The sequence below is a fragment of the Hoplias malabaricus genome, unplaced genomic scaffold (assembly GCF_029633855.1).
Source record: "Hoplias malabaricus isolate fHopMal1 unplaced genomic scaffold, fHopMal1.hap1 scaffold_162, whole genome shotgun sequence".
NCBI classification, from domain to species: Eukaryota; Metazoa; Chordata; class Actinopteri; order Characiformes; family Erythrinidae; genus Hoplias; species Hoplias malabaricus.
This window is the reverse complement of record NW_027100969.1, coordinates 1-13,239: the sequence shown is the minus strand read 5'-3', so window position 1 is coordinate 13,239 and position 13,239 is coordinate 1. Positions and strand designations below refer to the sequence as shown.

At 42.6% G+C, this 13,239-nt stretch overlaps 1 protein-coding gene across 2 annotated transcripts in view; it reads left to right on the top strand.

Annotated features, from left to right (window-relative positions):
* Positions 1-6,524, top strand: part of LOC136682476 (ankyrin repeat domain-containing protein 50-like) — a 50,406-nt gene extending 43,882 nt beyond the window's left edge. For both annotated transcript variants that reach the window (XM_066658909.1, XM_066658908.1), the window contains exons 4-5: positions 739-4,292; positions 4,648-6,524. In XM_066658909.1, coding sequence (XP_066515006.1) covers positions 739-4,289 — 3,551 coding nt within the window. In that variant the 3' untranslated portion in view covers positions 4,290-4,292; positions 4,648-6,524. The remainder of the gene's footprint in view (positions 1-738; positions 4,293-4,647) is intronic.
* The last annotated feature ends 6,715 nt before the right edge of the window (positions 6,525-13,239 follow it).

Genomic DNA, 13,239 nt, shown 5'->3' with positions numbered 1-13,239 from the left:
TCTCCCTTTTGCCTTGACTGAGATAAAAGTGTGGAATTTGCACTTATCTGAAACAAACTGCCTTAGCACTGAGATTTCACTGGCACAAACGCCTCTTAATAAAGGTCAGCATGTATAGTGATTGGCCTCTTTAGAAAGCTGTCAGTGAATCTCCAGCACTGCAGCCTTGTTTATGTTCCCTGGTTCGGCTCCAGTAATTGTTACGGCTCTTTAGCAGTTTATTTTATATAAGATAGAAAGGCATTCCATCCGTCCCTGCTGCAGAAATAGTTCTTTCATCCTCTGAGGCTGAACTGGAACACTGTTTTCTATATTGTGCATGACCATGTCGTCTGCCCTGGAAAGTGCAGTGCTTCAATGTGGGCATTTACACTTGAACATATGTCTCTCTTATGCTACGCTAATTTGTTCCGCTTTTGAGAGTACACATCTGGGAGCTGTTAGAGGCAGTTTGTTATAAGTGAAATCCCTGGGTCAGTGGGTATGGTTAAGTTGAAATGCGATTATCTCCATAAAATAGAGGTCAGTTTGAATCAATTAAATTGTATCCAACAGTATCCTTGTGGTGATAGTCCAATGTAGCTTCCTCACGTCCTGTGTTCCCAGATACTTTTTAGTTTGTGAAAATGTTTGTTTACCAGTATTCACACTCTCTTACTCCTCTTGGTTATTGGCTGGGTAATTATGGGTGATTTTATGCTAATTGCTGTTAATTGTATTTTTTTCCTTCTTTTTTAGGTTTCCGTAAGATCAGTCTGGATGACCTGCGGAAGGCATACATTGTTAAGGATGTTCAGCAATACATCCTCCACAGGCTGGACCAGGAGGAGGCACTCCGACAGCACCTCACCAAGGAAACTGCAGAAATGCTGAACCAACTTCACATCAAGAGCAGTGGCTGCTTTTTATACCTGGAGCGTGTCCTTGACGGTGTGGTTGAGAATTTCATCATGCTTCGAGAGATCCGAGACATCCCAGGAACGCTAAATGGACTCTACCTGTGGCTCTGCCAAAGACTCTTTGTCAGGAAGCAGTTTGCCAAAGTGCAGCCCATCCTGAATATAATTCTGGCTGCCTGCAGGCCTCTGACAGTGAAGGAGTTGTACCATGCAGTTTGGACTAAAAACATGACCCTGACAATGGAGGAATTTCAGAAAAAGATGGACATCCTCTCAAAGTTACTTGTGGATGGTCTCGGAGGTACTAAGATGTTATTTCACTATAGTTTTGCTGAGTGGCTTTTGGACGTTAAGCACTGTACTCAGAAATATCTGTGCAATGCTGCTGAAGGGCACCGGATGATGGCCATGAGCTACACTTGTAGAGCCAAACAGCTCAAACCTCTAGAAGTGCAGGAGTTTGCCCTACATCTAATAAACTCCAACCTTCAGATAGAACCCTTCAACTTGGCCCTGTGGATGGTGTGGAATGGCACACCTGCAAAAGATTCCCTTTCTACATCCATCCCCAAAGAGCAAGAGGTCTTGCAGCTTCTGGTCAAAGCTGGAGCCCACATTAACAACGAGGATGACCACGCTTCATGCATTGTTCAGCAGGCACTGGAACGAGAGGATTCCATTCGTACTTTGCTTGATAATGGAGCCTCTGTCAACCAAAGTGATTCCAGCGGACGGACTCTGTTGGCAAATGCTGCTTACAGTGGCAACCTGGATGTTGTGAACCTGCTAATCTCTAGGGGAGCTAACATGGAGCTTCAAGACAACCATGGACAAACACCCCTCACACTCGCTGCCAGGCAAGGTCACACAAAAGTAGTCAACTGCCTGATCGGCTGCGATGCCAACATCAACCACACAGACCATGATGGATGGACTGCCTTAAGGTCCGCTGCTTGGGGTGGTCATTCTGAGGTTGTCTCAGCACTCCTTTATGCAGGTGCAAAAGTTGATTGCGCAGATGCTGACAGCAGAACAGCCCTAAGGGCTGCTGCGTGGGGAGGTCACGAGGACATTGTACTTAACCTCCTCCAGCATGGCGCAGAGGTCAACAAGGCAGACAACGAAGGAAGGACTGCACTCATTGCTGCAGCCTACATGGGGCACCGGGAGATTGTTGAGCACCTGCTGGACCATGGCGCTGAGGTAAATCACGAGGATGTCGATGGACGGACAGCACTATCTGTTGCCGCCCTTTGTGTGCCTGCTAGCAAAGGTCATGCTTCGGTGGTCAGCCTCCTCATCGACCGTGGTGCAGAAGTGGACCACTGCGATAAAGACTGCATGACCCCTCTTCTGGTTGCTGCCTATGAAGGGCATGTGGATGTGGTCGACTTGCTCTTAGAAGGAGGGGCAGATGTCGACCACACAGATAATAACGGGAGAACTCCTTTGCTTGCTGCAGCATCTATGGGACATGCTTCTGTGGTCAATACATTGCTATTCTGGGGTGCTGCCGTGGACAGTATTGATAGCGAAGGAAGGACAGTGCTTAGCATTGCATCTGCACAAGGGAATGTGGAAGTAGTCAGAACTCTGCTGGACAGGGGCCTGGATGAGAACCACAGAGATGATGCAGGTTGGACGCCCTTACACATGGCTTCATTTGAGGGACACAGGCAAGTGTGTGATGCACTTATCGAACAAGGCGCTCGATGCTCTGAGGTGGATAATGATGGCCGTATACCTTTGATTCTGGCTGCTCAGGAGGGTCATTACGATTGTGTACACATCCTTCTTGAGAACAAGTCTTGCATTGATCAGAGAGGGTATGATGGGAGAAACTCTCTAAGGGTTGCAGCCCTGGAAGGACACCGAGATATTGTTGAACTTCTGCTGAGCCATGGAGCTGACGTAGACTACAAAGATGCAGATGGCCGCCCAACTTTATACATCCTGGCACTTGAAAATCAGCTAGGCATGGCTGAGTATTTCTTAGAGAATGGAGCAAATGTGGAGGCAAGTGATTCAGAGGGCAGGACAGCACTACATGTTTCGTGTTGGCAGGGCCACTTGGAAATGGTGAGGTTGCTCATCAGCTACCATGCGGACGTAAACTCTTGCGACAATGAAAAACGATCTGCACTTCAGTCTGCAGCCTGGCAAGGCCACTCAAAGGTCGTCCAGTTCTTGATTGACAATGGCACCCATGTTGACCATACGTGTAATCAAGGTGCTACTGCCCTTGGCATTGCTGCTCAAGAGGGGCACATCGAAGTTGTCAGGATTCTCCTAGAACATGGTGCCGATCCCAACCATGCAGACCAGTTTGGCCGCACTGCCATGAGAGTGGCAGCCAAAGGAGGACACTCAACCATCATCAAACTCCTTGAGAAATATGGTGCCACGAGTCTAAATGGTTGCAATCCCTCACCTATACACACCATGGAGCAGAAAACCCCATTGTCCGTCACTGGAAAGATGCAGTCTCTCACTATTAAATCCAGCAGTTCTGGCAGCACAGGAGCAGGAGATGTTCAGTCAGCAGGTCGTGGATTATCAAATGGACCTGTTCATGCTTTCAGCTCGCCCTCTGAATCCCCAGATTCCACCGTGGACAGACAAAAGTCCTCCCTCTCCAACAACTCCCTGAAAAGCTCCAAGAACTCTTCACTAAGGACCACTTCGTCAACTTCAACAGCCCAGACAGTCCCCATAGACAGTTTCCATGGGCTCAGCTTCACAGAACAGATCCAGCAACACTCTCTGCCTCGCAGTCGCAGCAGGCAGTCTATAGTCTCCCCATCCTCAACTACAAAGTCCAGTGCCCCACAGCCTGGATCTCCAAGCAGTGAATATGACTGGAGTCAGGTGAAACCAGGACTCAAATCCTCTAAAGGGGGAAAGAGTGGGAATGGGATCAATAATTGTTCCAAAAAGGAAGGGTCTGCAGACAAGAAGAAATCAAAGAACAGCAACGCTCTTCCACAGAGTCAGGTTTTGGAGTATGAGATGACTCAGTTTGATAAAAGGGTTGCTCTCAACAAGCCTGTGTCCAACATCGCAGTGAAGGATCCTCACTGTAAGATCGTGCTGGGGGGCTCAAACCCTCTGGATTCCGGGCAGTTACAGGAGCCATTTTACATCCAGCAGCAGAGTTGCGCTGAGAAGAAGAGGAATGGGATCATGACCAATCCCAACTACCATCTGCAGGGAAATCAAGTGTTTTTAGGGAGAGTGTCAGTCCCCAGAACTGTGCACAACAGGGGACATCAGGAAGTTCTTGACAGTTATCCAATCGGGGAGACGGAATTAAGCCTTAAACAAGCTCTGAAACTGCAGATTGAAGGATCAGACCCTGGGTTTAACTACAAAAAAGAGACGCCATTGTAACTGGTAAGTGAGTAGAGGTACTTGACTATTTATGGCAAAGTACATGCAAGTTGGCTGTGTCTGGTCTGCGATTGTGGTTACAGTGCAAGCTTAAATTTGTGTTATTTTTTACATACAGCTGTACTTTTGCACTTTAGATTTGGTGTTATTATATCACATGGCTCTTAGCCACAATAAATGAAACATTTAATGGGTAGCTGGTCTTTCATTTCATAAACGTTCTCGTGCTGTACTCAATTACGCTGTCATTAAACTGACCCTAATAGAATTATTTATGTATTTTCTTGTAAAAATGAAGATGCCTTGCCAGGAAAATTTTTCCCAAATCCTGACCTAAAATATTCTCTTGGTGTTTCAGGCATCTTGAACTGAGTCTATCATCCTGACATTACGGAGAATGTGCCAAAGCAACTATTTTCATCCGCAAAAAGATCTGGGGTCGTATGTATGAAGCATCTCAGTATAATAGTTCTTGATCTAGGACCAGATATTAGCATTTCACAACCCTAACCCAGTTAAAAAATACAGTTCAGAATATCAAATCATAAATCAGCATATTCAAAATTTTATACATACGCTCCCAGAAGTCATTGCCCCAGCACCCTGAGTGGATCACTACAACGAAAACAGAACAAAAGAGGGAAGAAAAAAAAACTGCAAACCCAAGGGAAGAATGTTGACATGCTGCAGCAGAAAGGCTAATGTGAACTGAAAACATGAATTTCTATGTGCCTATCGATGTTACAGCCTACTCCTATTCATGCACACCGTCATTTTAATTTAATGTATTGATATTTAATATGCAGTTAATGCACTTTTGGTTTTGAAAAAGAGAAAATCCAAATCACTTATGTTCACTTTTTCTTTTTTCTTCTTTTTCTGGTGCTTATTAGTGTTTGAAATCAAAGTAATTTTTCAAAATGTACATTTTCTTGTGTTGTCTCTGCTTCTTTGGGGTTTTTTTGTTTTATTATTATTATTATTATTGTTGTGCCTGTATAAAATGTGCAAATATGGACAGCAGTGAGCCAGCCAACTACATCAGCTTTTCTGAAATGTATTAAATTAAGAATATCAAAAACCTCTGGAAAAATTTATTTTGAAATTTAACCCCTTCTCTCTGAATTCTCTGAAGTATAGTCAGCTCAAATCTTGCAAAATAATAGTAATAATAATAAAACATATAGCATCATCACCAACACCCCTGTAATATCAACATCAGCCTCATATTACTCTCCTATTTTGTAATCAAACATATTTATTTTTGGAAAAAGCCACTTTGAGTTACTATATTTCATATCATGCCATGGTGCTGTGTGCAGAATTTTTTGCAACTATTATTTTTATGGATTCACGATTTGTTGCCTACTTCCTCTGACAGTCTTATTTTAAACTCATATCGTGTGTATTGTAGTATTATCGGTGGCTTGAGGAGAGGGGCTGATTTGATCCCGTCTCACATTTTTTTAATTATTATTATAATTTAGTCCCTGTGGGATGCTTATTTTTAATCCATTGACTGTTGTGTTGAATTCTTTAATTGCGTATTTAATGTATCTTTTGAGTTTGGTGCTAAATGCAAAACAGTTCTCATTTCTAAAATGCTACAAATGTGTTAATTGACTCTGGGTCAGTTTCTCAAGCGACAGATTAAGCCGAATCTTGAACTGAATTAGAATTTAAATGAGAATACACCATTTTAAATGTCATGTTTAGTCTGGAATGCAGCTTAATCTAGGTTTGAAAATTAACCCTATGCATCCATATAAAAATGCTTAGAGCTTACACTGCCAAAAATGATACCTTGCAAATGTAAACATCTCACATTTCAGCAGTATATAAATTATTTCCAGTTATGAGATTGTTGCAAAAAATGGGCCTGTTCTACGTATGTGTAGATGCTTAAAAATATGGAAAAATAATTGTATTACTAACCTGGCAGATATTCGTTTTTTTCTGTTTTTTTTTTTTTTTTAATTGACTGATAACATTCAAAACAAAAATAAAAATCAAAAGTTAAGTAAACATTTAAAATATTGTACACCCACAATCAAAGAGATCACTTTTACATTTGTGAAATTTACCAAAATAACTGCAATAAATATAAATAAATTGAACAGTGTTGCAGAAGTGGTATAAATATAAATATAACACTATTTATTATGTACATTTAAGAGGTTTTTCACTTGATAGTTTTGTTTATTTCTTTTTCAGTGATTTTTTTCCATATTTAGCTACAACAGCAATGATATATATTTATTATTGCGTTTCATATTAAGATATATAGTGTTATTTGGGAATAATGTATGGAGGCACTACATAACGTTTCAACATAACGTTTAAAGGAAAACAAAAAGAGCTGTCACTGTGGTCAATGAATCTGATTGGCTATGACAATTTAAACTATGCATAACATTTTTTTCTGCAATCTCATAATGACAAATAATAGGGCCTGCGTTTATGCTGTGAGGATAGTTATTTTTATTTTATTTTCTCAGTGCAGTGTGAGTAGTATGAGGTGGAGGAGGGGTGATGGATGCTGTCCAGGGATTTGGGCATCTGTTGCCGAGTGAATCTGTACGAGCCGATTGTGTAGTGATCTATTTTGTGCTGCTGGCAGTGGAAATAACTGAAAGGCCTTACAATAGAAAAATACAAGGCTTAGAAACCTAGAGAACATGCATTATCAACAAAAGGCTTTTATTTTGAAAAGAGAGATTGGGAGAGAGAGGCATGGAAAAGCATTCTGGACAGTATTCAGAAAAGTCAAGCCATCTGTTGACCTGCCATTTTGCTTCTTTTTTTTTTTTTTGAAATCTCGCCACTCTGCATGTCGTATGTTTTGACCGTCTGTCTCCGTCTGTCTCCGTCTGTCTGTCTGTTATACCTACACCTTAGGATTCATGGTGAGAGAGAGGAATCTGAGAGAGAGGTTTGACTGTAAATAGCTTCCTGTGTACATTTAAACCTCGTATTTTTCATTTGTATATTTTTTTCTTTTTTGGTTGTTGTTTTCATGTATTATATTAAGCAAATTTTGTTTGTTTAGTTTTCTGACATATATTAAAATGCTTAATAAACATATTTGCTTTACTGCAAAGACCCTGCGTCCTCTGTGACTTGACTCTTTCTCTCAGCCCATCTCGTCTTCTTACCGCAGTTTACCAGTGGATCTATGTCTCATCGTTGGTCATGAGCACTGGGGAATAGCTCCTTCACGTTGAGAGGAGCCTGTTAAGGTAGTTCAGGACTCTAGTAAAGATGCCCGCTGGATGTCTCCTACTGGAGTTATACCAGGCGCAGGCAACTTGGAGGAGGCCCCAGGCCTCGCTGGAGGGATTGTCTCTCCCAGCTACCCTGCGGACGCCTGGGGGCTCCTCAGTAGGAGTCTTCAGCACAAACCTTGAAAGTAATGCCTTTCCTGTTCCAGCAGGACATTGCTTCTAAGCATTTAACTTTGGTTTTGTCAGTTGTTTCTTTAAGGTGGAACGATGTGTTTAAGTAAGAAGCGACTGTGTTGTTGGTGACTGAAGTGTAACTCTTCTGTAAGTTTTTATTCACTATTTGAATTGCCACAGAAGCTTATTTAGAACTTGAGCTGTTTAGTTTTATAGCGCTTTGGGTCTGTGTTTACTCTCATGCATTTAGAGCTCTGAATCTTTAGTCATTATTTCATTGTCTGTAACCGCTTATCCATTTCAGGTGGGTCTGGAGCCTACCTAGAATCATTGGGTGCAAGGCAGGAACACACCCTGGAGGGGGTGCCAGTCCTTCACAGGGTGACACACAACCATACATTCATTCACGCACTCACACACTTTTTTTTTTTTTTGAGTCGCCAATCCACCTACCAACGTGTGTTTATGGACTGTAGGAGGCGCACCTGGAGGAAACCCAGAAGGACACAGGGAGAACACACCAAACTCCTCACAAACAGTCACCAGGAGTGGGACTTGAACCCACAACCTCCAGGTCCCTGGAGCTATGCGGCTGTGACCGTGCCACCAATCTGGAGTCAGTTCCACCTTAATAATGTAACTATAACAGCAAAAGTAAGTCAGTGTTAGGAGGAATAAAGCAACACCCTCCTCTCTTTGCATGCTTTTCTATGTTTGAAGTCTCTCCACCATCCAAATGGCTCCAGATGCTGATAGGACAGAGACACTTGTTTCCCATTTTCTGAGCCAGGGCTGAGTAAAAGCACTGGAGCTTTTTCCAGTGCACCAACTGACCAGAACGCAGCAAATGGTGAGGAAACATCATGAATCCTTGAAGACCCCAAGTAAAAGGCAATGAGGTTAAGTAACCAGAGAAATACTAGACAGCAAAAGACAATAACACAACACTCCTCAGAGGGAAATATGTGAAGCTTTTATAGATACGGGACCTGGAGAATGAGGTTGGGATGCACTGATGTAGTACATGATGTGAAGCTTATGAACTACAAAATACTTATCTGTGTGTGTGTGTGTGTGTGTGTGTGTGTGTGAGTGAATGAGTGTACAAACGATGTAACAACAAAAAGGAAAACACTGGTTTTGGCTTGTTAGGACAAAGCAAAAATGCACAGAGAGAATGATAGAGATGAGTGTGTGATAAAAGGCTTTGTGTGTGTGTGTGTGTGAGAGAGAGAGAGAGAGAGATAAAAAGACAGACAGTAGACTGAAGGAAAGTGTGGCTTTGCTGAAGCGATTAAACACACAAACGTGCACGCACACTGCATAACAACTATGTTTTCACCTTCTGAACTTCGAACAAATCTCCAGCTATCTCCTCTATCAGGATATCAAAGAGCAGCAGAGCCTGGATACACACACACACACATCTTTGTACACGAAGGCCATCCTTCAACTCCAAGAGCCCTACAAGCACACAAACACACACACACACAAACACATCCCTGCGACCTAGCAACCACCAACCTATGTGCGATTTATGTCTGTGTTTGTGTGTATGTGTGTGTGTGTGTGTGTTGTTTACAGTGACCCCCAGGAGACCCATGTCATTTCCATACAGATTAAACCTGCCACCCTGCAGCATCTGTGGTTATTAATGTGGGTATGACACTCACAAAAGTGTTTAGTGAGGGTCTGGGGGAGTTTAGGTTCAGATCCACCTTAAATAATGTTACTCCCGCAACCTCTCCTTCCACCAGCACCTCCACTGCCCACATTTACAGAAGTAAATACCAAAGATGATGGTGTCATGACCTCATCAGTGTGCGCACACACAGTTCAGGGCCGCGGTGGGTCCGGAGCCTACACAGGATTCAGTGGGCGCAAGACAGGAACACACCCTGGAGGGGGGGCCAGTCCTTTACAGGGTGACACATTAATTCACACACTCACACCTAGGGACACTTTTGAGTCACCAATCCACCTACTAACATGTGTTTTTGGACTGTGGGAGGAAACCGGAGCACCCGGAGGAAACCCACGCGGACACGGGGAGAACACACTAACTCCTCACAGACAGTCACCCGGAGGAAACCCACGCGGACACAGGGAGAACACACTAACTCACCCGCAGCAGGACTTGAACCCACAGCCTCCAGGTCCCTGGAGCTATGTGACTGTGACACTACTGTATGTTATATATTGGCTTAGAGTTATAATTAGCTCCATGGACCTGAGGGTAATCATGTGTCATGGCGTCTGGAGCTTTTCTATTGGTCCTTTCTTTATGAAAATTTAAAGTGGAGCTGCTGGGTTCCAATGATATGTGAAAGGATGAATGGATGGCTAAATAGATAAATAGAAATGTTGTTTTAATAAATATTTGTTATTTGTACTCAACTCAAAAGCTGTCCAACTACATTCACTCACTCACTCACTTAATAACTCACTCACTTACTCACTCACCTACTCACTCACTTAATCACTCATTCACTCACTCACTTACTCTATCACTTACTCACTCACTCAATCACTCACTTAATCACTCACTCACTCACACACTCAATCACTTACTCACCCAATCACTCACTCACTCACTCAATCACTCACTCAATCACTCACTCAATCACTCACTCACTTACTCACTCACTATATCACTTACTCACTCAATCACTTACTCACTCACTCACTCACTTAATCACTCTCCACTCACTCAATCACTTACTCACTCAATCACACTCCTCACCTTACTACTCACTCACTCACGCACTTAATCACTCACTCTCCACTCACGTCAATCACTTACTCAAAGCACTTACTCACTCAGCTCAATCACTGACTCACTCACTCAATCAATCACTTATTCACTCAGTCACTTTACTTACTCACTCACGTACTAACTCACGTACTAACTCACGTAATCACTCACGCTCCACTCACTCACTTACTCACTTACTCAATCACTTACTCACTCAATCACTCACTTAATCCCACTCTCCACTCACTCACTCAATCACTCACTAACTCACTCACTCACTCACTTACTCACGTCACTCAATCATCGTCACTCACTCAATCACTCACTTACTCACTCACTCACGTTAATCACTCACTCTCACTCACTCAATCACTCACTAACTCACCTCACTCACTCACTTACTCACTCACTCAATCACTCACATAATCACTCACTTCACCACTCACATACTCACTCAGTCAATCACTCCACTCACTACTCACTCGATCACGTCACTCACCTACTCACTCAATCTCTCACTCACATTAATCACTCACTCACTCACACACAATTACTTACTCACTATCACTCACGTACTCACACAGCACACACTCACTCAATCACTTACTCACTCACTCAATCACTCACCTCCCTCACTCACACAATCAATCACTCACCACTCACACAATTACTTACTCACCCAATCACTTACTCACTCACACACTCAATCATTCACTAACTCACTCACACAATTACTTACTCACTCAATCACTCACTCACTCACTCAATCACTTACTCACCCAATCACTCACTCACTCACCTACTCACTCACTCAATCACTCACTCACTCAATCAATCACTAACTCACTTACTCACTCAATCACTTACTCAATCACTCACTCACCTACTCACTCACACGCTCAATCACTTACTCACTCACTCACTCACACACTCACTCAATCACTTACTCACTCACTCAATCACTCACTCACTCACACAATTACTTACTCACTCACTCACTCACTCACTCATACACTCAATCACTTACTCACCCAATCACTCACTCAATCACTCACTCACTCATACACTCAATCAATCACTCACTCACTCACACAATTACTTACTCACTCACTCACTCACTCACTCACTCATACACTCTATCACTTACTCACCCAATCACTCACTCACTCACACAATTACTCACTCAATCACTCACTCACTCACTCAATCACTTACTCACCCAAACACTCACTCACTCACTCATACACTCAATCAATCACTCACTCACTCACACAATTACTCACTCACTCACTCACTCACTCACTCACTCATACACTCAATCACTTACTCACCCAATCACTCACTCACTCACACACTCACTCAATCACTACTCACTCACTCAATCACTCACTCAGTCACACACTCACTCACACACTCAATCACTTACTCACCCAAACACTCACTCACTCACTCACTCACTCATACACTCAATCAATCACTCACTTACTCACACAATTACTCACTCAATCACTCACTCACTCATACACTCAATCAATCACTCATTCACTCACACAATTACTCAATCAATCACTCAACTCACTCACACAATTACTCAATCAATCACTCACTCACACACTCACTCAATCACTTACTCACCCAATCACTCACTTAACTCACCACTTACTCACTCAAAGCTACAGTCAGTCCATAAAAATGTGATAACTAATGTGAAAATATGGAAAGAAATGAATTATTTTACATTCCATATTTAACAGAGAGAGAGAGAGAGAGAGAGAGAGAGAGAGAGAAAGGAGCATATAGTGTAAATTATGCACGGTTTTTCCAGTCTTTACACTTTGTCTGAAAGCTCTCCAGTGAAGCACAGTATTAATACCAATATTCTTCATCAATGTGATGATTCCTCCCACTCCACACACACACACCACACACACACACACACACACACACACACACACATACACACATTCACCCCCTACAGAGATGTATTGCATTAGACAAAGAGCAGCAGAGCAGATGCACATTTCATATCACACAACTCTGTCAATTTTAGAGAGAGAGAGGAAAAAGTCTCATTAAAAGGAATTAAAAGGTGAATTTTCAATATTCTAAACACATGGATCTATTTATAGCTATTTCAGTATTTTCAGGTTGAAACTTTCCTAATTTTTCAGATACATTTCAAAACCAAATCGATTCAGTTGTTAATATTTACAATAGATGATTATGATTATGCCCACTTTTATAGTGTGAATAATATCTTTATTTTAATGAGGTTTAACAAAGGCTTTAAGCACTTTAACCTTTAAACAGTGTGTCCCCTCCGTGGATGGTGGCACTGGGGGCCACAGAGTGAATCTATGATGTCGTTAAACTGTCTCCAAAAATGTTTTGTCACTTCGCAGTGAGGATATGGAACTTTAGAAACTGGAATATGAATGTGCCAGTTCTTTTGATTCGCAGCAGACAGAGGAGACATGCCTCTGTTATTAAGCCCCCGCCCCATCTCTTGGCTTCTCTCTCTCTCTCTCTCTCTCTCTCTCTCTCTTACTCTCTCTCTATCTCTCTCCCTCTCTCTCTCTCTTGCTCTCTCTCTCTCTTGCTCTCTCTATCTCTCTCCCTCTCTCTCTCTCTCTCTTGCTCTCTCTCTCTCCCTCTCTCTCTCTCTCTTGCTCTCTCTCTATCTCTCTCCCTCTCTCTCTCTCTTGCTCTCTCTCTCTCTTGCTCTCTCTCTATCTCTCTCCCTCTCTCTCTCTCTCTTGCTCTCTCTCTATCTCTCTCCTCTCTCTCTCTCTTGCTA